At 51.8% G+C, this 23,167-nt stretch overlaps 2 protein-coding genes across 3 annotated transcripts in view; both read left to right on the top strand.

Moving 5' to 3' along the window:
• GRK3 (G protein-coupled receptor kinase 3) overlaps positions 1 to 8,138 on the top strand; it is a 75,357-nt gene extending 67,219 nt beyond the window's left edge. Inside the window, exons 20-21 of one of the 2 annotated variants that reach the window (XM_054082455.1) lie at positions 840 to 953; positions 1,499 to 8,138. In XM_054082455.1, the coding sequence (XP_053938430.1) occupies positions 840 to 953; positions 1,499 to 1,660 (276 nt within the window). In that variant the 3' untranslated portion in view covers positions 1,661 to 8,138. The other variant, XM_054082456.1, reaches the window with a different exon arrangement.
• A 675-nt stretch (positions 8,139 to 8,813) lies between these two features.
• MYO18B (myosin XVIIIB) overlaps positions 8,814 to 23,167 on the top strand; it is a 75,158-nt gene continuing 60,804 nt past the window's right edge. The window contains 15 exon segments of the mRNA XM_054082683.1: positions 8,814 to 8,877; positions 8,973 to 9,123; positions 9,918 to 10,036; positions 10,039 to 10,110; positions 10,113 to 10,189; positions 12,581 to 12,736; positions 13,369 to 14,097; positions 14,328 to 14,394; positions 14,934 to 15,046; positions 15,244 to 15,420; positions 16,377 to 16,575; positions 17,368 to 17,510; positions 18,618 to 18,718; positions 19,186 to 19,249; positions 20,136 to 20,280. Coding sequence (XP_053938658.1) covers positions 8,814 to 8,877; positions 8,973 to 9,123; positions 9,918 to 10,036; positions 10,039 to 10,110; positions 10,113 to 10,189; positions 12,581 to 12,736; positions 13,369 to 14,097; positions 14,328 to 14,394; positions 14,934 to 15,046; positions 15,244 to 15,420; positions 16,377 to 16,575; positions 17,368 to 17,510; positions 18,618 to 18,718; positions 19,186 to 19,249; positions 20,136 to 20,280 — 2,377 coding nt within the window.

The following is a 23,167-nucleotide window of genomic DNA, read 5'->3' as shown; positions in this document are numbered from 1 at the left end:
TTTGTCCAAGTAAACAACCAGTGGATTTGCGTAACTTATCTTGAGTATCACTTTAGTTAATAGGTAGCTACACTGCGTTAAGGAAGCATAAAGTTCTTGAGAAACCTGTTTACTTTGTGTTGTTATGTTTTTAAAAGGATTTAGTAGTTCATGGTGTTGTTTTTCATTTAGGACCTCTGGACTATTTATACAAAAAAACATAAACTGGTAAGGTCATAAATGCTATAGCATTTTATTTCTGACAAAATGCTATCGTACCTTTAGTTTAGCCCAACTGTGACCATGTGCGAGGCAGATCATTTGTATGTTCAGTCAAGTGAGGTTTGGGAATTTCCAAACGTTGTTCTCCTCTTCAGTCTGTAGGGAAAGCTTTAGCGCAAACTGTTGTGTATGTTGCTTCTTTGCAAGTCTGGAGAGCTTAAATATTCACTTTCAGCTCTTGGAAGGAGTAAGATTGTCCTTTTTTTTTAAACAGCAGTAATACTTGGAAAATATATAAAATTATATGCAACTCTCTGGAGGGAAACCAGTGACTATTTTGTTTGTAGACACACCTCTTTGTAGATTCTTATTTCATGCTGTCATTACTGGCTATCTTAGCCGATGTTTCATTGTCTCTGTTGGAACAACCAAGCCCCTCGCTATATCTCTCTCTTACCTTATGATCTATCTTTAGCTCATGACCTAGTCCTCAGAAATAAAGAAATGTTTGTGTGATGACTGTTGATGTTCATCATTTGGTTTATGTAGCTCATCCAGAAAATTTAGATGCTGGCTTTATTTGATGGGCAGCAGTTTATTTCGAATCATCTCTTTGCTTTTTTTTGCAAATGCCACAGCAAAACCTCCTGACAATGGAACAAATAGTGTCTGTTGAAGAAACACAAATTAAAGATAAGAAATGCATCTTGCTGCGAATTAAAGGAGGGAAGCAGTTTGTCCTACAGTGTGAGGTAAGCCCCTTGTTTTCCGATACCTGCTAATCAGATTGGTTTGCATACGATAAAAGTATTTCAAGTCCTCCTGTTATAGATTAACTAAGGCTGCGTTACGAAGCAAAGCTAGGCAAAACCGGGAAGTTTTTATCATGTTCGTATTTTGAAGCAGGAAACCTGCAGTGATGCCAGTTTCTGTCCGAGATTTCAGTGGCCAAAATTAGTTCTGTTTAATAAATAGATAAAAACTTCAAAACTTCTCAACCTATGTGGGCTTTGAAGGCCTCATTGGCACGTGTCTCAGTGGCAGTTAGGTCATGGTAGCAAATGTATTTGTGAGGGAGGAAGAACACAAGTCCTCCAAGGATCTTGACCAGCTGTAGTTGCTGCCTCCTTGCCTGGCTTTGGCAGGGTGACAGAGAAGCAAAGGGTTGCACATTTTCTGTATCCAGTTACTCATTTCTTCAGAAAATCAAACTAAGTTGCTTAAAGTGGTGTTTAAGAGACCAGACGCTACTGGCAGTTTACTATGAAGTGCCAAACTACTTCTGTATCTCTTTCAGAGTGACCCCGAATTTGTTCAGTGGAAAAAAGAGCTGACAGAAGCTTTTACTGAGGCCCAGAGGTTGCTACGTCGGGCTCCAAAGTTTCTCAATAAATCTCGCTCAACAGTTGTAGAGCTTTCAAAACCACCGCTCAGCCACAGGAATAGCAATGGTCTGTAGGAGAAACGGAACAAAGTTCACTTAGGGAAAGCTACTTCGTGGACATGTTGAGTTTCACAGAATCCTTATGAATTACTTTGTGCAATCCTGGACGCGGGATGTGCTTAGAAGACGAAGAATTAGATGTTTACAGCATGGGATAATGTCAGAACTCTGTTTCTGGAGGTCGTGAAGACTGGAACAATGGCAAGCGAATTCATGCTCCTAGCAGTGGTGGAAATTACCAAACATAGAGGCTGCCTATTGCTCCCATGCGTTCTTGCACCCTGGCGGTGCCTCAGACATGGTCCGTTACTCCAGAACTACTGATGGAAGGAAGATAGTGTTTTCTCTGCAATACCCACGTGTGGTGGGTACCAAGCTTGGAGACTGAAATGGTTACTGCTGGCTGGGGTTATACTTGCGTGTGCGATACCGACAAACCCTCAACTGTGGAAGGAGCTGCAGACTTGCCATGTTGGATAACCTTTAATCTGTCGTGTTGCCATGTTCTTTCCAACCATTACTGCTGACTTTATAATAACCTTTCTCCATACTGCTGATGATCAACAGTGTGACTCTTATGCACTTCAACGTACTGAATTCTAACTGTCCTGTGGTTTAAATGTTATTGCTACTTCATGGAAGCGTTGAACTCAAGTTATTCACTTGGTTTGTTGTACTCACTAATAGTACCTACCACCGTTTTGCTTCTTCTACGTATATGCAGTACTATAACTGACACAATAGAGTAATAATTGGTGAAGAGGAATTTATGGTAGCTTCATCTAGTGCTCTGTTGTATAAATTGACTATTTTAGCACAGTTTTTAAAGAGCAGATTCCTTTTGACAAGTTTACAGTGAACATAAAGACAGTTCTTTTCCATTTCAGGTCAACTGCACTTTTTAAATATTAAAAAGAAGTTATTCAAATCCAATGCATTCTAGCGCATGTACTGGGTTACAATGTCTGGCTGCCTCGGTACGTATTCTGGATCACTCTTCGGTTGTGGGACATGTGGATCCTTCTCTGTTGTACACAAAAACCATTAAGCAAGTGTGTTCTCATAGCGTAGATACCCCAGGCTGTCACCGTAGCTCAGCCCAGGAGGTTCACGCGCACATCACACGGCGCAGCTTGCAAAAGGAGTTCTAATTTTCTTTCCTAGAGAGTCCAAAACTGCCCACATTGAAAACAGTCTGAGAGTTCTGAGGATGGAGCTGGCAAAGGGAGCTGATCAAATGCCAGATTTGTATTAATTCTACTTGAGACATCAGTCATGTCATGTGGAAACCATTGCTAAAGTAAAGACATCATCCCTTAAATGTCTGAAAACTTTAAGCCTGTGAAGTCAGCCTTTCCCTGGTTATCATGATGTTTTGTAAGAGATGGGCCAAAGCTTAAGTTAGGCTTTTTTCTGATTCACTAAACACCTTAGGGAATATTTTCTGCCCGGTTGCGGTGGTGCAACTTTCATGGTCCCTAAAGACAATGGGAATTGCATCTGCGTAAATGGGAACAGCAGTTGCACTGACAGCTTCCTCTGTCCACCTCCTGTGTGCGGTTTGTCCAGTGTGTGCTGCCAGCAGATAACCACACAGTTCTAGACTCGTTTCCTTGCAGAAAAGGTATAAATCGGCAAAAATAGAAGAATTATTTTGAAAGCATTTGTTTGTCCTGAACACACTTGTAATGCAATTGGATGTATTTGCTTCTAGAAGTGGGAGTGATGTAACTCTGCATAGCACGTGCTTTCACAGCGGTCTGAACTCTGTCTTATCGTCTGGTGTCGCCTAAAAGGAAGAGTACTGCATGTGAGCCAGGGGATAGCTTTTAATAATTTTCCCCCTGTTTATTTTTCAAATTACTCTGTGTAGAGAGTTCCAGCTTCTCCATCATTCGTACTGGTAAGTGATGTTTAGCATCTCAGCATCCTCTGTAAGGAGCAGTAGTGGTGTTTTACTGAGGTTTAGAATAGAAAATATGTACTGGCGCTGGCTGTGCACTGGATGTTGTTGAGCTTTTCCTACAATACCGTGCGATGCTCTTATTTTTCTTCTTGTTTTGCAAAAAAAAACCCCTCAGAACGTGCTAAAAGCTGCTTTTAGTTCTCATGTAAGTTGTTCTTAGTTATCAGTTCCATTCTTCTCTTTTATGCTTAGTCCTTGTCGGCAGAGTTCTGCGGTTTCTGATGAGGATTCCGTGGATTCTGGAGAGTGATGTCTGTGAGGAGGGGAAGGGACAGCTCTGGAATTAGGACATTGTGCCTCGAACCCATAGATTTTATATGAAACGAAGGCTTACTGACTTACAGAAATGTGTGCATTTTGAAGGGCAGCGGTGCTGGGATGGTCCTGGAACATGCTGGTTGGTGTGGTCCTTATTCCCTTGTGCAGACACATGGCAGCTGAGCCATGCTGTAGGTCAGCACTGCTTGGCAGTGTCAAAGGGGAATGGAATAGGAAAAGAACTATAATCCTTATTTTTCCTTAGTCAGCTGATTTATGGAAAGTTTATAAAAGCTTTTTATCTGTGACTCACCTACAGCAGCGCTGTTAGGAGATTCCTGTAGCCAAAAACTCACGCACACCTTGGGGATGTTGGGATCCCAGTTACAAACGAGGTTCTGCGTGGAAGGGACTGGATCTTCTGGTGTGGGGGGAGAGCTGGAATTCTGCCCCCCAAAGCAAAATATTGGATACTGCTCTGGGCTGATTGTTGCTGGTTCAGTACCAGATTTCCTGAAGCTTTTTCTTGGACAGAGATTCTTGACGGTATTATTTTACAGGAGGGTCTTTAGCTGCTTGTGTAGGAAATCTTGTTGAACGCAGAGTGTAAGGCATGGCGTTGTCTTTTACAGATTTTGACCACATTTGTAGGAGTCTTCTTTTTTGTTTGTTTTTTTTTAATATTGAGGGAAGTAAAGATAAAAGAACTTAGAGCTCCAGGCATCAACAGTGCTGAGTGAATGATTAAACACGGGCTTTTAAACAAATTATCTGGAAGTCCTCTTAAAAAAATCAGCAGTACTGGTGATTTACGCATGTACAGGAATTGTTTCTTATGTTTCAAATAGAGAATTACGTGTCAGTGAGAGCCGTATTAAACACTCCCCTGACACATCCCTATGCCTGTGGTGCTGTGGAGATTAGTGTCTAATTATTCTTTGTCTCTGACGTACAAGCAGTAAGACTGGATCCTGGAAAGCGAGTGCAGGAAGCTGAGTGGTTTCTGCAGAGCTGGGCTCAGGATCGCAGTGACTTTTAGGAGAGCTCCATCTCTGTCCCATGTGCTTTCCCTTTGCCTTTCCCTCCAGTCTGAGGTAGGGTGGTGGTTTCGATGTGTGGGAGTTGGTGTAAATGAATGTCTTGCTTCAGGAATAGGAATAGAGCAAATTCTAGCCAAAACCAAGCTTTTGTGAGTTGAAATTTAAGTGAATTATTCCTGCTGCGAGCAGAGTGTGACTGAGGAACTTGTTGAAGCTGGGCATGAGCTTGGCCAGTGCTCTGCAGTGTTCCCTGGATGCGTCTCAGCTGAGATGTCCCATCTCTGCAGGTATGACTTGGGCAATTGTTATTGATATTTATTTGGTAATTATTTTGCCAATTCATGAAGCTGCTAAAGGAACATTTAGTAGGTTTTTTTTTACATCCTTCATCTAAGTCTAGGCCATCCAGTTTTCCAAGTATAAAATCTTTGTATAAGCTGTGTTTGAGCTTTATGTCTTGTCACTGGTCCAGCAGTGTCTGCGGCTGCAGTCTCTCGAGTTACAGCTCAGCGGCTGCTGTGAGATAAGCCTTGATGGTGTGAATACTGGAGTTGATCCAGCTTGCATTGACATTCCCGGTATGTTCCTCCCCGATAGGCTTCAAAAACAAAGACTGTGAGTGCGCTAATAATAGTTGGATGTGTGGAGGGGAAGCCTGGCAGGTAGGGACCGTGCTGTGCTGGCTGTGTCAGGGTGAGGGCATGGAGCTCCAGGAGGGACACCTCAGCTTAGACGCCTTCCAGTTGTCCTTAATTTCAACAGCTCTGCTTTGAAAGCACAGCAGGAGTTGTGCTTCTCCCACTTCTAACAAGGGGAAAAAACAGAAATACCATCATTGTGTTGGGTTTGGTTTTAATGTAGATTCATAGAATCGCAGAATGGTTTGGGTTGTAAGGGACCTCAAAGCCCATCCAGTCCCACCCCCTGCTGTGGGCAGGGACACCTCCCACTGGATCAGGGGCTCCAAGCTCCATCCAGCCTGGCCTTGAACACCTCCAGGGATGGGACAGCCACCACTGCTCTGGGTAACCTGGGCCAGGGCCTCCCCACCCATGTGTAAATGCAGGTGTTTGCAGTCCAATGCATAGATGATAGGAAAATTTGTGCATCTGATGCCAAAAGCAATCCTGTTTATCCCAGTTGTGATCTTTTACAAGTGGGTGCTGGTGATGTCCAGTAGAACCGCTCAGGGTGCCGATGTTGGGTCAAGCCCCCAGTATGTGTGGTGACTTTAATGTAGAATGGTTTGGGTTGGAAAGGACTATAAAGCCCATCCAGTTCCTTGGATATTCTCAGGGGCAGGGACACCTCCCACTGGGTCAGGTTGCTCCAAGCCTCAAACTTGCACATTAATGTCTTTTGTGTTAAATTAGCTGATGAAAATAGAAGTACCTGGAGCTCTGTGTTGCTCTTCTCCTGGCAGCTGGTCACTTCTAGGACCAGATTCTTCTGTGCTGTCACATAGGTATCTACATACCGCGGGTGCCGGCGATGGCACAGTGGTTCCACTCTTCCTCACATGGCAGATGGCAGCAATGCAGATCCTTTAACTCTGAAATGCTCACACTCTTAATGTATATGGAGGAAGGACTATTTTGAAGTGTACAGTAGAAAGTAAATAATTCTAGTTGTGTTGATTAATATACGGAACGAGTCAATTCTGCAAAGTAAAGAGAAAACTCTGAAAAGCGTATTTTGAAAAAGCAAAGTATTAATTTTAATATTGTAAAAAAAAAAGGAAGATATCTAAACTATACAGAGAACATATGTATATCCCAATGTCTGAGGGATTTCAAGATAATCTACTTTTGTTTTTATTGATTTCTATTCCATGATGTACATATTGTGTGGATTGAACATTGGCTGGTTTAATACTATTGTCAAATTGTATTTTTATTTTGTGTTAAACTAATCATCACAGACTCAGCTTTATTTTGTTTACGTAAAGGTTGCTATGCTATGTAGGGATAAACCGGAGATTTCTATTTTAACAAAAAAAAAGCATTTTATATTATTTATTAAATACGTGTTTTCTCCAACTTCTGACATTCCACAGAGTTTCTGCTCTGCATCTGTATAGAAACGGCAGTTCCTTTCAAGCGGGATCAGTCAGCTTTATTCTGTTTTTCATAATAAAAGTCGAAATAGCTTCAGTCAGTCCATTTAGCTTATCCTTCTGTGAGAGCATAGTGACTTCCAAGTGCTGCCAGAGCTGTCTTGAAGTGCAGTGAATGCTGAAACCCCTGAAAAACTCTTGCAAATAAACCCCCTGGATTTGATTTCTAAATTTCCACTTTATTCCTCGGTATTCCGGAGACCGGGCTTTTATTTACATGTGTCTGCATGAGGTTAATGAGAATTAATGACCCCAAATTGGGGCAGGGAATCAGCTTGACTTGTGAAAAAAAACCAGATGTCAGCTCAGATATTTGCAAAGCTCTGATTCCAAGGGTAAGGACTGAGTGGAAGGGCGAGCCTGGAGAGGCTGCGGAGCTGCATGCTGGAGCAGGGCTGGTACAGCTCTGCTCCGAGCAGTGGCTTGTGTCGGGCTGGTTTGGATTTAGAGCAGAGAAGAATGGGCATCAGTGGTTGCAAAAATGTGTACTGGAGGTGTTTTTTATGGTGCAGGACTGTTCGCTGCCCCCACGCTGCAGCCGAGGAGGAGGAGTTGGACCTCCGTGGCACCTGGAGTGTTGAGGTGAACCTGCGCTCCCCCAGCCTACGAGCAGCGGTGGGGCAGGATCAGCCCTGCTGCCATCCTTCACAGCACAGAGAGAACCAGTGGGTTCGCTCTGCCTGCCAGATGCGTTTGTTGGAGCGCTGCTACCTCCAGGCACAGCTGCAACTTGACCAGGCACCTCCTTCCCCAGCAAGGTACAGAAATAGCCCGAAATTCATCAGATAACTCATTTGCTAAAAATAATTCCAGTTGCAGTCGTGGCCTCTGCAGTTTGAGGGACGCTGAAGGTATTGCAGCACATGCTTTTAATTTCCACTGGGGTGGAGCTCGAAGTATGTGCTCTTCAGGGCTAAACCGAATGACAGCTCGAGGGTGAAATGTGGCTTTTGCCAGGCACGTGCTGAAGCCGCCTCTTCTTGAGACGCTGTCTGAAGTCGGGCAGGGGTGCCTGCTTTTCCCCTCGTAGTAGTTCTTGCCTTGTTTTCCACTTTCCCCTCTCATGCTTGCCTGATTGTGTTTTTTTCCTGTGGCTCAAGACTGCTCTGTGGTCTTGAGTTGCTCTGCCCAAGAGCATCAGAGGGAGGGAGAGTAGCGGGTGTGAAACTGTACTGGTGCCGGTAGGATCATGGTTTCTCGGCATCACCTGCCAGAAATATGCGCTAAGTGGGATAGTGCTGAGCCTGGAGATGCAAATCTGACACCTGCCCAGACAGGGCTGCGTTAGAAAACCTGGGGATGGGATCAGAAAGCTGGATGTTCATCTGGAGTTGGGATCTATCTGGGTTTGTGTAGCTCTCTGGGATGTCAGACTGGAAAAAAGAGAGCAGAAGTAGATACAGGTGTGTCTGGTTGGAGGGTTGGGAAGAGGCTCTTCTGGCTGTTGCAGGCAACTTCTCCTTAAGGAAAGGGAGAGATCAGGTGAGATGGCAGATAAAGACAACTCTGAAAAACAGAATAAAGCGCGAGCATCTTAGGAGAGGCGTTCTTACAAGCACTGTTTCAGTGCCTACATTCGGTCCTTAAAACAAAAAAAGGAGCAGAATCACACGAAAGGCTACTATTATAGAGATATATTGACAAAGAACCTGTTTTCAATGTGTAATTTAATGGTAAGCAAAGCCAGTATCTGTAAATAACTTTAGATATTGTATCTATGAGAATCATTCTTTGTTTCTGTACTTGGCTCTTTTCATATTTATTGTGCAGAGGAGGCTGTGCCGGTGAATGCTGCTGCACGTGCCGGTTGTGCCGCTCACACAGACTGTCCCCGAGTTCGCAGCCCTCGGCGGTTTGTGACCGAGGTGCCCCACTTGGTTAATTCCGCCCTTATTTTTTTAAAAGGATTCTTTTGGCACAGCTAAGCTGCTTCTGTGTGTTGGTCAGTACAACTGCTCTCATACGACGAGAACCCCAATAAAAACCGTCCTTTGCGTGTCTGCTGCCGCCTGGTTCTTTCTGTCTCGCCTGCCCCTTCCCGCGCGGCGCTGTTGGGCGAGCGCCTGCACCCACACTGTCCCCACTGCTCCGTGCACAGGTGAGTCCCTTCACTCGCTGGAGAAGCTGCTGTTCGTGTGGATGGTTTCTTGTCATAGAATTATAGGATGGATGGGGGAGATCCGGAGCGGCAGAGGGTGGGTTTCACCTTGGCAGCTGGACTTGGCCTGATCCCATGTCCTGCAGACCTGGCTGCATGTTGGATGCTGGTGCTGGGTGGGATGGAGGACCCACTACCCTGCGTGGTCACCTTCTGCCCCTCCGTGTGCTCTGTCCCTGAGAGATGAGGCTGCGGACGGCGGCTGCCCATTCCGTCCCCACCTGCCCTGGCCGGGCTGCTGACCATGTTGGCGTTGGGGCCATGGTGACTTTTTCTTTCCACCGACAGGAGAGGCTATTTTGAGCGCTGCTCTCGGGTCCCTCCCCAGCTTGGCTCCCCCCATCTCAGGGCTGGGGCTGGTGGGAGGGATTTGGGGCACTCTGAGTGAGCCGGAACTCCAACCTGCACTCCCGGGGTGCAGCCCAGGAGGCCCCACTTGCTCACAGGTGGCTTGTGTGAAGGGTGGGGAGGCCGTGGCCCAGGGTGCCCAGAGCAGTGGTGCTGCCCCATCCCTGGAGGGGTTCCAGGCCAGGTTGGATGGGGCTCGGAGCCCCTGAGCCAGTGGGAGGTGTCCCTGCCTGTGGCAGGGGGTGGGACTGGATGGGCTTTGAGGTCCCTTCCAACCCAAACCCTTCTAAATTCCATGTCACCCCACAGCAGCTGTGCACCGGGGAGGGCACAGACATATGTGCCAGGGAGGACGCGGGTGGCACACACGTGTCTGGGTGATGCAGAGAGGCCAGGGAACAGGAGGGCCCCCCAGTGCCATCTCTCCCCCGCCGAGGCCCCGGTGCCACCGCTGTGACTATTTTTAGCTGTGACATGTGTCACCTCAGCTGCCGCCGAGGCAGGGGGTGGCGGGGGGAGGCGCGTGCTGCCCCGCTGCTGCTGCTCTGCCGCACGCCGCCTTCGCTCTCCCGCTCGCTGGGATCCCACCCTGGCAGCAGAGCCCGGTGCCGGTGTGGGCCATCAGCTCCCCAGCGCCCACAGCCCCCCACCCAGGTATGTGCATTCCGGGGGCTTTGGGGCGAGCATTGGGGTGCGATGGGGATTTTGGGGAGCTTTGGCAGCCAGGCTGTGGGGCCCTCGGTGTTGAGGGCTATTTTTAGGTGGGAATGGATGGTGATAACGGCAACCCTGGCTTTGGGGGAGGCTTCCAGGCACCAGTCTGTGCCGAGGAGAAGTGTTTGGGAGGGCTGTGACGGGAGCAGGGTTGGGAATGGGGTTGGTGATCCGTGCCCTGTGCAGGATGATGGCCAGGGACCCCTCGATGGCTTTGGCTCTTAGCGCTCCCCAGGGCGGCCGTGGGTCCTGGGTGGCGGCAGGAGCGAGTCCCCAGCTGGGCTCTGCGTGGAAACCAAACCCACATGGCTGTGGCTCAAACAGGGCCGAGGGAGACAGAGTAGTGGTGATGGTGGTCCTCAGCCCTTGTTCATGCCATGTTGTTTGCTTGGTCGAGGCATGTCCCACTCTGTGCCTCAGTTTCCCCATTCATAGAGTTGGGACTGAGGACCCAGCTCCAGCTGGAGGGTGCGGGGTTCCTGCCATGAGCACCCTCCAGGCTTTGGGCTCTGGTTGTGTGGTTCAGGGCTGGCTTTTCCCCGTGATGGAGGGACAGTGTGGGGGGCAGCCCAACGGGACTAAGGGCACGTGGTACCCGAAGCTGCCGCCCTAGAAGGCAAGTGACATTCCTCAGCCAGGTCCTGGCCGCTCCTGGTGCTCCTGCCCTTTACTGTACAAGGAGATGAGGTTGCTGGCGCGAGCGGCAGGGCCAGATGAGCCCCGACCCGCTCGCTGCATGAATGATCCTGACAGGTGAAGCTGGGGTCAGCCTGAAATGTGGTGTGGACAAGCTCCTACCACTGCCTTGTGCCACCCAGCCTGGGGCAGTGGGGTCCCAGCACCGCCCTGGTGCCATCAACACCCTGTCCCACCCAGCCTGGAGCAGTGGGGTCCCACCCAGCCCTAGTGCCATCAACACCATCCTGGTGCCACCAGCACCCTGTCCAACCCAGCCTGGGGCAGTGGGGTCCCAGCACCATCCTGGCGCCATCAGCACCATCCCAGTGCACCAGCACCATGTCCTACCCAGCCCAGAGCATTGGGGTCCCAGCACCATCCCAGTGCCATTAACACCATCCTGGTGCCACCAGCACCCCGTGCCACCCAGCCCAGGGCAGTGGGGTTCTAGCACCAGTCTAGTGCTACCAATACCATGTGCCCCCACCTCCTCACCCCTCCTGGCCCCTCATCGGGCCACACCAAGGACTGGAGGTGGCTGCATATGGCCATGTCCTCCCCAGCACCACCAAACAACTCATCCTCATCCTGCCCGGGCTGCTGCACTCCAGCAGCTGCCGTGCGCGATGCCTGGTGAGGTGATGGTTCTGTAGCCCCAGTGCTGGTGGGAGCCCCTGGCTAACTCTCTCCTCTCTCTCCGCCTCATGTGCCCGCCGTGGCCCTGTGGTTCTCCATGCAGCATCATCCCACCTCACCGCCGGCATGGCCATCTCTTCGCGCCTTGCGCTCTGGGAGCAGAAGGAAAGTCTCGGTCTGGGGTGGCACCAGCAGTGTTTTGGGGCTGGATGCTCGTGGGCTCGGTGCTGGGCAGGGGGATGCACCGCAGCCGGGGTGCCACACGGCTCGGCATCTGTCCCCTCGCCTCACTGCGCATGTTGCTCCTTTGGGCACCTTTGCAGCCTGAATGTTCTGGTTTGAGCGATTTTGCCAGTGTTTAGGGCTGGCGGTTTGCTGCCAGGCTGAGCCTCGTGGGGATCTGCAGGGCTTGGTGCTGGCGCTGCTGCACGGTGACACGGCTGGAAAAGCCCTTTGCTATGGGAGCTGTGGGAAGTGGGGCCAGGTTTCAGCTTGGGGCCCAGCATGGAGGGACCCACAGGTCTGCGTGCAGCCTCAGTGATGCCTGTAGCCACTTCTTGACTGTCTGCAGCCAGGACAGCTGTGCCAGAGCTGCTGGGCTTTGAGCAGAGCTGGCAGCGCACGCAGGCTCCTCGCTGCACTCAGCCCTTGGTGGCATGCAGAAACCTCGGCGCTTCTCTTTGGGGCTTTTGTTCTTGGTGCTTTTCCTGTTTGCCACAGCATCCACAAACCAGCTTGGTGCTCTCAGCAGCCTGCAGGATGCCTGCAGCCTCAGCTGGTCCCATTGGCAGAGCAGGGTGGGACCAGGTTGGATGGGGCTTGGAGCACCCTGATCCAGTGGAAGGCGTCCCTGCCCGTGACAGGGGGGAACTGGATGGGCTTTAAAGTCCCTTCCATCCCAAACTATTCCATGATTCTATGCTCCTGTGCTCGTGCTGCTAATGTGCCTGTGGGGCTGGCTTTGCAGGGGCTCCCGCACCCACACTGTGCCCCATAACCCAGCCTCTGCTTCTGCAAACAGATACGGGAGGAGGACCGGGGGCCACCCCCATCTGCACCCCCTCTGCTCCTCTCTGTCATTCCCGGGGGGTTCATCAAGCAGCTCGTGCGGGAGACTGAGAAGGAGGCCAAGGCAGCAAAGCTGAAGAAGGAGACCAAAGCAACCTTGAAAGAGGAGGTGAGCAGGGACCTCATGTCTTGTGTTGGTACTGGCCAAATGTCCCTGTACCCACGGCCTGTACCCATCTCAAAGCCATTCCTGGGGATATGGGGAGCCCCACGGTGCTGGTCCCAGGTGGGATCCTGAGGGGTTTTTTTGCATGAGATGGGTTGGATGGTGAGGCCCGGGCTTGCAGCATGCTGTCAGCTGCAGGGAAGTGCAGCCCTAGCATCGAGCAATTACTGCTGGAGACTTTGTTATTGCTACTTGCCATTCCTGTCTTGCTTAATTGGAAGGTGAGTAATTAAGTGGAGCATGACACTCTCCAGTTCAGCTCAGTCAGTGCAGGAAGGGGAGTGCGTGAGGTGTCCAGAGCATGGCATTAAGCGGTGACCCAGACATGGATGTTGGAGGGAGGGGATGTGGCCAAGCAAGAGGGAGAAGGAGGAGGATGCCACCAACTATGACCTGCAGCCGGGTCTGGGCCAGCACCCACAGCCACTGACTGCCCAAAGCAATCAGGCCAGGGCTCGACCACGTGTCCCACCAGGCTCTGTCCTGCATGAGCATCCTACAGCAGGCTGCAACTCCTGGGGTTGGGTCCTTTGTCCTTGTCCCTGTCAGACCTGCTCCTCTCCTTTGCTTGGCAGCCTGCAAGGGAGGACAGTGAGACCCAAGCCAAGGACACCCCAGTTGCTGGAGGAGAGGTGGCCATCGAGGGGCAGCTGCTGCAGAACGGGGTAAAAGCGGAGCGGCAGGGCAGCAAAGAGGTCCCGGTCCCCCCATGCAAGGAGCCCAGGAAAGCCGTGTCAGGGGCCATCCCCAGCAAAGCCCAATCTCCTACACCCAGTGCGGCAGCAGCTGCCACCAAACCGGTGGAGACCCCTCACCTGGAGGCTCCCAAGGCAGCAAAGTCACCGTGTGCTGAGAAAAGCCCCAAGGACCTTTCCCTGGGGGACAGCCCTGCAGCTCCAGCCACTGCACCCACCAAGGACCCCCAGCACGGCAGCAAAGTCCCGGTGACAGAGGGGGACAAACCCAAGGGGACAGGTCCTGAGAGCACCAAGAAGGAAAAGGGAGCACTCACAAGTCACAAGGAGCCTCCAGTCAAGGCAAGAGTCAAGAAGGAGCTGGGGCCGGCCAGGAAAGAGCCAGAGAAGATGAAGAAAGATGTTGGAGGTGGGAAGAAGGAACCACAGGAAATCAAGAAGTCTGGAAAAACTACAAACAAGTCAGAGGAACTCAAGAGGGAACAGGGAGGGATCAAAGAAAACACTGAAGATGTGGCAAAGGAGGTGGGGAAGGTGAAGGAAGAACAGAGAGAGGGGAAAGAGGCACCTGGAGAGAGCGAAGAAGGCAAGAGCAGGGACAAAGACCAGGTAAAGTGTCCGCAGACCTGCTGGGCTGTTATCCCTCGTCTCGAGGCAATGATGCCGTTTTTCTGGTTTCATGTAGCTCTGCCTGTTCATGTGGGCTGGGCTGGGGAAAGGTGGCTTAGGGGCTGGACGGGGGTTCTGGCTGGAAGTCTTGCTGTCCAAGAGGCAAATGATGTTTGTCCAGCTCAGTTTTCCTCTGGCTGCTGCACGGTTTTCCTCTCTCCTTCCCACAGGTTCCGAGGGACGTTTGGTATGAAGCGGAAAAGGTCTGGCTTGTCCAGAAGGATGGATTCACACTCGGTAACTTGCCTTTCTCTGCCCTAAGCTGAGAGCTGTATCCAACCTGGCTGTGGGTCAGGAGCAGGGAGGGCACCGGGTGCTGCTCTGGCGCTGTGCTGCTGCCCCATGCTCAGGGCTGGGGGTGCTCTGAGGACACTTGAGGCTGGGGACAGGGCCAGAGGATACTCGAGGCTGGTGGGGCTTGGAAACATAGTGGCTGGGGATGATCTGGGAACACTCAGGACATGGGATGCTCCGAGGACACTTGGGACATGGAATGTTCCACGGGCACTCAGGACATGGGATGCTCAAGGACATTTGGGACAAGGGATGCTCGAGAACACAAGGGACCAGGGATGCTTGAGGACACTCAGGACAAGGAATGCCTGGGGCTGGGGAAGCTCTGGACTGGGAAGAAAAGTGGCTAGAGATGCTCTGAGGACACTGTGGGCCAGGGATGCTCTGAGGACACTGGGGACGCTCAGGACCGGGAGGGGGACTGTGATCCCCACCTTGCAGTTGGCTCTGCTGTGAGGGGACTCACCGGTCTCTCGTTGCAGCCACGCAGCTGAAGCCGGACGTGGGGACCCCTGAGCTGCCAGCGGGAAGGGTGAGGGTGCGCCGGGATGCAGACGGCAGCGTCACCGAAGTGGACGAGGACAGCATCCAGAGGGTGAGCCCCCTCCTTGAGTTTGCCTGGTGCAAGGATGGGAGCCGAGCTTGCAGCACCTGGTGCACGGCAGCACCCAGGCAAGACGAGACCCAGAGCAGCCCTTGTCCCAGGGTGGATGGGACAAAGGTGTCAGGGTGCTGACGGGGTCTGACACAGCCTAGCAGAGCCTTGGGGCATCTCTGGCACTCTTCTTGCAGACAAACCCCCCCAGCCTGGATTACGCTGAGGATCTGGCTGCACTCATCAGTCTCAACGAGTGCAGCGTGATGCACACACTGCAGCAGCGCTACCAGTCCAGGCTGCCCTGCACCTACGCCGGACCCGGTCTGGTGGCCATCAGACCCAGCTTTGCTGCCAGCAGCAGCTCCGGGAAGGTGAGCGGGGGCATTTCCCGTGGGAAGCGGTCACCCACCCGCGTGGGACAGTGGCCGAGGGCGCCGGGCAGTGCGGGGCCGGCAGGTGGCACCGTGGGACCGTCACTGCACAGGGAGGGGATGCAGGGATGCAGGGATGCTCGGGGCTGGGGAGGTTCTGGGCCGGGAAACAAAGTGGCCAGGGATCCTCTGAGGGACGGAGATGCTCTGAGGCCACTGAGGACCAGGGTTGCTGTGAGAACACTGAGGACCAGGGATGCTCTGAGGACGCCTGAGGCCAGGGATGCTCTGAGGACACTGAGGACCAGGGTTGCTCTGAGAACACTGAGGACCAGGGATGCTCTGAGGACGCTTGAGGCCAGGGATGCTCTGAGGACACTTGGGAAGAGAGATGCTCTGAGGACAGTGAGGGCCAGGGATGCTTTAAGGACACTGAAAGCCAGGGATGCTCTGAGGACGCTGAGGACCAGGGGTGCTTTGAGGACACTGAAGGCCAGGGATGGTCTGAGGACACTCAGGATCAGGGATTCTTTGAAGACACTGAGAGGTGGGGATGCTGTGAGGACACTCGGGGACGTGCATGCTCAGAGCCAGGGATGCTTTTAGCTGGGCATTGCCCCCAGCACAGATTTTTCATGGTTTCCAGAAGAAAATTGCTACGATTGTATCCCCTGAGTGGTCTGGGCATGCCAAGGCTGGGGAGAGAATGGTACCAGCGTGCAGTGCCTGGTGTGATGTTTGCTCATGAGCCAAGCTGTAGCAGGTCCTGCTGTGGGTTGCCTGGATGCTGGTGCAGCAACGCTAGCCTGGTTGGGCTGGGTGGCTTTTCTCCTTCTCCTGGGAATCTTGGGGGTGGTCTGGGAGAGACTGTCACTATGAGTGTGACACCTCTTCAAGGAGGCTCCTTTCTCTACATGGAGGCTATTTTGAGATGTGCTCTCCCACTCTCTCCACAGGCGTTTAAGGGGAAGCGGGACAGCATGCCAGCGCACATCTGCTCAGTGGCACAGAGAGCCTACAGGAACCTCCTGATGCAGCGGCAGGATCAGGCCATCGTACCCCTGGGACGCAGCGGAGCTGGGAAGACCACATGCTGCCAGAGCGCCCTGGAGTACTTGGTGGGCATGGCAGGCAGCGTGGATGGCAGGGTCTCAGGTATGGGGCTGGGTGGCCACTGTGAGCCCTGGAGCAATGCAGCGGGGCTGCAGGGTGGCAGAGATGGCAAGAAGAGACTGGGAAGCGCATGCAAATGCGAGTGAGAAGCTGTTACCATCTGATGGCCTCCATTTCACCCATTCCCATTCTGATTCCTGCCCCAATGGGGTGGCTTTGTGTGCCTGTGCAAGCACGTCATGAGCTGCTGGGGCCATTTTTCGCCTGGGAAAAAGGCGAGTGGTGTGGCTGAGAGTCCTGCTGCCTTTTACCCGTCCCAGACCCAACAGATTTGCTATTTTGATAAACACCCGAGTAAGCAGCAGAAGGGAATTACTTGCATGCTTGGGGCAGTGCTTTTCCCATCTGCTCAAGTTACAGGTGACGTGAGAGGAAGCGCTATTAAGCAATGAGTAGCTTTAGAGGGCAGGTTTGGATTTTGGAGGTCTGGATGAACTCCAGGTACATCATGCTCTTACAGAGTGTTGACGAAAGGTCTGGAAGAGGGTGGAGGTGTGGGCAGGCTGGAGCATCCCCAGAACGTGTGTGCTTTCATGGTACAGAATGCTAACCTCATGTTCAGCTGGTGTCCTAGGTTCCCATGCGCTGGGACAGAGCCCCAAAAGCAGCAGGCAGAGGTGCAGGCAAGAGAAGCCTCCTCTAGAGCCTGGTTGCAGCCCTGAGGCTGCACTGGTGCAGCACCATGGTCTGTCTCTCTCTCAGCAAGCACTGGAGCAATGCAGGGCTGCAGCCACTGCAGGGAGGCTCATGGTGCTGCTGGTGCTGGTTTTGCAGTGGAGAAGATCCAGGCGATGTTCACAGTCCTGGGAGCCTTTGGGTCAGTGACCACCGGCTGTAACATCAACTCCACGCGCTTCTCCATGGTCCTGTCACTGGATTTCACTGCCACTGGCCAGATAACCGCCGCTCACCTGCAGGTATCCCATTGCTCCTGTTGCCTGGTGAGGTGGGAGGGCTGTGGCTGAAACTGGGTGTCCTTGGGATGACAGCGGTGAACAGCCTGAGGGTGAGAGTGGCAGTGGCCCTGGGAGGGCTACAGGAGCGATGCTCTACTCTGCTTCTCCTGGACCAAAGATGCCCCAAATCACAACTGAGCAGGAGCCCTGTCAGTGGCTTGGTGGAATCCCACATATCCCATCACCCCCTCCCCTGGCAGGGAGAACAGCGCTGGAATGAAATGTTTATGAGGAAATGTATAATTCAGCATTTCATTAGCAGCACCTTACACATCAGCCTTGAGCAGAAATGTCTGGAGGCTTTCATCAACATCAGGGCACTTTAATCAGAGCTGCTTGTGCCTCAGGTCTCTTCTGATGGAGGAGAGAGCTTGAGCTGGTGTCCTGGGGAACATCAGTGCTTCCCGTACTACACCATCATTGCCTCTGCTCTGTCTCGGGCACTGGTGGGGAGCTGATTGTCCAGCATAGCTGTCCTTGTGCAGGAGTGGGACTGTGCTTGTGGGAACACTTGCTCTCCAGACCACCAGTTCCATCTCTCATGGAGAGAACAGCACAACTGGAAGCCTTGGCTCTGGAGGGGCTTTTTCCTGGTGTTGGTGCTGGCATTGAACAACCTTGACAAGGCTGGAAGCTGATCTAGGCTTTTCTCAAGCTCAGGCAATGGCTTATCTAGAGACTGTGGCATCTCTGCTAGGGCCATCACCTTGCTCAGACCTCTGGAGGTGCAAAGGGACCGTGGGTGTTGCACCCATGTGCTGAAATGTCACCCCTTGGTGCACACCTGGGGTGTTACTTGGCTCTTGCTTGCACAACCTGCAGCACAAGGCCCTGGGCAGAAGACAACATCTCAAAACCTCAAAGCCAGCCATGGCCCTGGGAGGAGAGATCCAGCCCCTCCTTTACAGCTCCCAGTAGCATTTCCCTGTCTGTGGGTTCGACTGTCCCCTCTCTCCCCTAGATGCCTGGTGCCCTGGAACACCAGCCACCCTGCCGGGGCTGAGAGGCTGTCCCTGCATGGTTGGGTTTGGAGGCTGCTGCTCATATCTGCCTCTGCTTCCTTCCCAGACCATGCTGCTGGAGAGGGGCCGTGTCGCTCAGCAGCCCCACGGAGAGAGCAACTTCAACATCTTTGCCCTGATGCTGGCAGGGCTGGATGCGGCACAGAGGTGGGTGTGCGGGTCCACTCCTCACCTGGATGCTCAGCTGATGGGTACCTTCATCACCAAGGAGCTCTCTCGCAGTTTATATCCAAGTTTGCATCAGCAATGTGATTTTTGAGACCTCTCCGATAACAAGGAGATTATGAGAGTGATCACATTAGTGATGCTGCAGGGATTTTTACACACTTCTATATTAGACATTTTCTAGGAAACAGGAGCATTTTCTGCGCTTTTTTTTGCCTGTTCACTAGCAGTACCTTGGGCAAAGGATCCTGTCCCATCTGGTGCTGGCTTCGTCCCCCTCTGTGGGGCTGAGCTGCAGGAGCCTTTCCTGATGGAGCCCCTTGGACATTCCTGTGAAGGCAAAGGGGCTCTGTGGGAGTCAGAAATGTTCCCTGAGGAGAGAGCAGGGGGCTTGGGGAGGGCTGCGGACAGGAAGGAGCGCGAGTCTTATTTTCTGTAACTGCTTCCAGGACAACACTGCACTTGCACCAGATGGCTGAGAGCAACTCATTTGGGATCAAGCCATTCTCGAAGGTAGGGAGAAATGCCGGAGCCATGCTGCTGCAGGCAGTGGGATGCTGCTTGATATCTGTGCTCAGGTTTTGAACGCCCCCAGTCCACCCCAAGGACAGAGCCTGCTGCTCCAGGGCCAACAATCCCTGATGTTTCCCTGTGGCAGCAGGTCCTGGGTGGTGGGGGCAAGCATCTTCTTGGAGAGCCCAGAATGTGATTTTTAGGGGATAGAAGTATTGCATTTGCTTTCCAGCACCATCTCCTTATTAGTCAGAGCTGTTTGCAAAGATTGGGCAGATTGCCTGTGAGACAAAGTGCTGGAATGAATCACAGCAATACGCAGTTACATCATCTATTGATGAATTCAATATTTGATCTTCATCAAGGAGCTCCTGCTGTGGTCTGGTGGCCAAAGGAATCGGCTGCTTGAGCAGCAGCTCTTGTGGAGGGCACAGTGAGGTACCACGGGTCCTCATCCTGCTGATGCAGCAGCAAATTTGGGTTTAGAGATGGGGTTTGATCCTCCTTCTGCAAGCCAGGATGCTGGTGGCCTTCTTGGCCACCTGGGCCACTGCTGGCTCATGTTCAGTCGCTGTTGACCAACAACCCAAGGTCCTAGTCTGCCGGACGACTTCCCAGCCGCTCTTCCCCAAGCCTGGAGCTCTGCACAGGGTTGTTGTGACCCGAGTGCAGGACTCGGCACTTGGTCTTGTTGAGTCTCATGCAATTGGCCTCGGTCCAACAGTCCAGCCTATCTGGATCCCTCTGTAGACCCTTCCTGCCCTCAAGAAGATCAACACTCCTGTCCAACTTGGTTCCCTCTGAGTATATCCCTATATCCCCCTATAGTCGAAGTCCAGGATTCTCCAACAGAGGCAGCGATGTTTCCCCTTCCATCTCTTTCCAGCCCGAGGAGAAGCAGAAAGCCTCGGTGGCATTCACTCAGCTCCGGGCTGCCATGGGCACGCTGGGCATCACGGCAGAGGAGCAGGCGGCTGTCTGGCGCATCTTAGCTGGCATCTACCACCTGGGAGCTGCTGGCGCCTGTAAAGGTAAGAAAATCTTCTGCCTTTCCTTTCCTTATACCTCCTCTCAGTGCTGATGCTTTCAGGAGGGTGAGAAAGCATGTCCTAGAGATTTTTGGTGCTTGGGTGCGCTGCACATCAAGAAGCATTCAGGAGTGGTGCTCGCCCAGAGGCTTTGCATGGGTGGTCGCTCTGAGCTCTTTGCTGCCCATGGGGGAGCTGAGTGATGCTGTGTGCTGCCATCCTGCCCTGCGGAGGCTTCTGGAGTGGATCTGTTCTGCCAGCCATGGGTAGACAAGACAGTGGCTGCAAGGCGCCACCTTGTACCTGCTCTTTGGGAAGTACACGGGTAGGTAACTCATTTGCTGGCACTTCGTCCCCAATGACACTGCAAAGGGACGACCTCAGGGAGCAATAATTCCATCATCTCTTGAGTGCCCAATACAGTAACTGAATTATAATAGGATGAGTCTGGATGAAGATTGTATTTATAAAGACTTTGTTAATACAGGCACATAGAAATTGCTTTATTCCTCATAAATTATTTTAAGGTGTGCTCTAACCCATTTTAGAGACAGCCACATTGATTTACACACTTCACTTTATGAAGGCTGCATAAAGGCTGCTATAAACTAAGCCATAGACATTTATAAATGTCTCTGCAACATGTCATAACACATCTTATGGTAATTTATGCAATTAATCATTTATTAATTATTTTAAAAGGATGAATGCTGTCAGAACTTACAGTGAGTTCTCTTTCTCCTTTCTGGTGTTCTCTTTCTTTCTCCATTGCCATTTCCCCTAATGCCCTTCCAACTTTTAAAACGATGAACTTGCTGTCTCAGGCTGCAGGGTGTGATAAGGCTCTTGGCAAAAGAATGAAAGTCCTTCTGCTTCAAAAGTTTGCAGGAGAGCAGATGGTAGAGACGCATCTCATTTTAACAGTGACCAGCTCAAAAGTGGATGGAGGGACGGTTACTCTGTTGGCCCCGGAGGGTTTGCTGGGTGAACTAGTTTGGTTTGCTGAAACGCGCTGAACTTTCTGTCACAGGCACCCTGCAAGTCAGCCTAGAAGTGAATCGAGTGCTATACTTGACAAATCTTGTTGTAATTAGGGTTTAGAGCCCAAGCTTTATGAGGAGCAGCTGAGGGACCTGGGACTGTTTAGCCTGGAGAAGAGGAGGCTGAGGGGAGTCCACTGTCTAAAACTATCTAGGGGGAGGTTGTAGTGAGGTGGAAGTTGGTCTCTTCTCGCTCGTAGCCAGAGACACTACAAGGGGAAATGGCCTCAAGATGCCCCAGGGGAAGTTAAGGTTGGATATTAGGAGGAATTTCTTTACAGAATGGGTTGTCAAGCATCGGAAGAGGCTGCCCAGGGAGGTGGTTGAGTCACCATCCCTGGAGGGGTTTAAAAGACGGGTAGAGTGGGGTCATGGTCTGGTGGTGGACTTGGCAGGTCTGGACTAATGGTTGGACTCAATGATCTTAAAGGTCTTTTCAAACCAAAATTATTCTGTGATTCTTTGAATTATTTCAGCATGACTAGGAATGTTGATAGAGGCCCCAGGCAGGGCTTGTGGCTTCAGAGCAGACTCAGGTATGGGATTAACAACCAGAACATGTCTCAGCATCACTCATTCTGGTATTGATTCCCCCATCGTGCATCAACAAAAGGGGAGAAATGAAAGGAAATATGGATAAAAAATGGATCAAAGCTGGATGGAGCAAAAGTCTCAGTGGGGGTGATGACTCTTTTAATGCGGTTAAACCTGTCTCCTGATAGCCATCTCTTCCCTTCCCCTTTCATGCACTTTGAAGTTGTATATTCAGAATCCTCTCCTTGAAATCTCACCAAAGGGAGCCTCATCACTGTTTTTTCCCTGGCATTCAGGAGAGCAGGCAGGCACTGCAGTCGCTGTCGCAGCCTCCGCCACTGCCTTCCCCTGACAGTGGCCCCTCCACGCGCCCTGCTCCGGCTGCTGTACCCCAGTGCAGGTTAAATGCACCTTTTTTTCTCTTCTGCTGATGCCTATCATCTTGTCACAAATTCAGTTTGCCCGGAAACAAAGCAGGAGGGAATTGCACTGCCCATCTCTGGATGAGAGTGGAAAATACATTTGCAGCTAGAAAAACTTGGAGAAGAAAAGGTTGAATTTCAAAAGCCTGCTTCATCCCAGTGTCAGCATTTCCCATTGCCTTTGAAACGTGTTAGAGCAGCTCTTTTTGTGAGAAAGCAGCCTGACAGCCGGAGGCCAGCAGGGCATCCTAGGTACCCATTCACCTAAGTGCTTCCAGTTCCTTTTGTGGGCTGCAGAATATTACATATTTCCATTTATTCATTGCCTCTTTAACCGGGAAGGAAGTTTCGGGCGCAGCTGGGGGTCAGCATTCAGCTCGCTCTCAAGCTGTCCGTTTTGCTGACTGTAATAAAAATAAAGCATAGCTTTCTGCGGGCTTCCCACCACGCATCTTCAATAGAGGCGACTGGGTTTCCAGTAGCTCCGAGTCGCTAAAGTCCTCCTGGAGCTGCGGGCGTGCGTGTGCTGTGGATGGGAGCCAAGCAGGGCGTCTTCTGGACCCCACAGAGCACCAAGCAGAGGCTTCTGCAAAAACACCAGCCTCAACCACTTAAATGGAGAAAAGCCCAAAGAGCAGAACTGCAGGAGAGGGGGCTGGAGCTGCTGCTCAGGCAAGGAAAGCTCCAAGCATCCCTAAACCCTGCTAAGACCGGCAGCATCAGGACAGCATCCTGCATCCACTACCCTCACCCATCAGCTGCAGGGATGGGGCTGGTCCCCTGCAACAGCAGAGTGGGTGGTGGAGGGGTGGGAGTGCCCAGGCAGCTAGAAGGGATCTGGGGGTCTAGTAGGGGACACCCCCAGCAAGCAGCAAGGAGTCAATGCTTGAGCTT

This window comes from Cuculus canorus, chromosome 17 (assembly GCF_017976375.1).
Source record: "Cuculus canorus isolate bCucCan1 chromosome 17, bCucCan1.pri, whole genome shotgun sequence".
NCBI lineage: Eukaryota > Metazoa > Chordata > Aves > Cuculiformes > Cuculidae > Cuculus > Cuculus canorus.
This window is presented reverse-complemented; position numbering and strand designations above follow the sequence as displayed.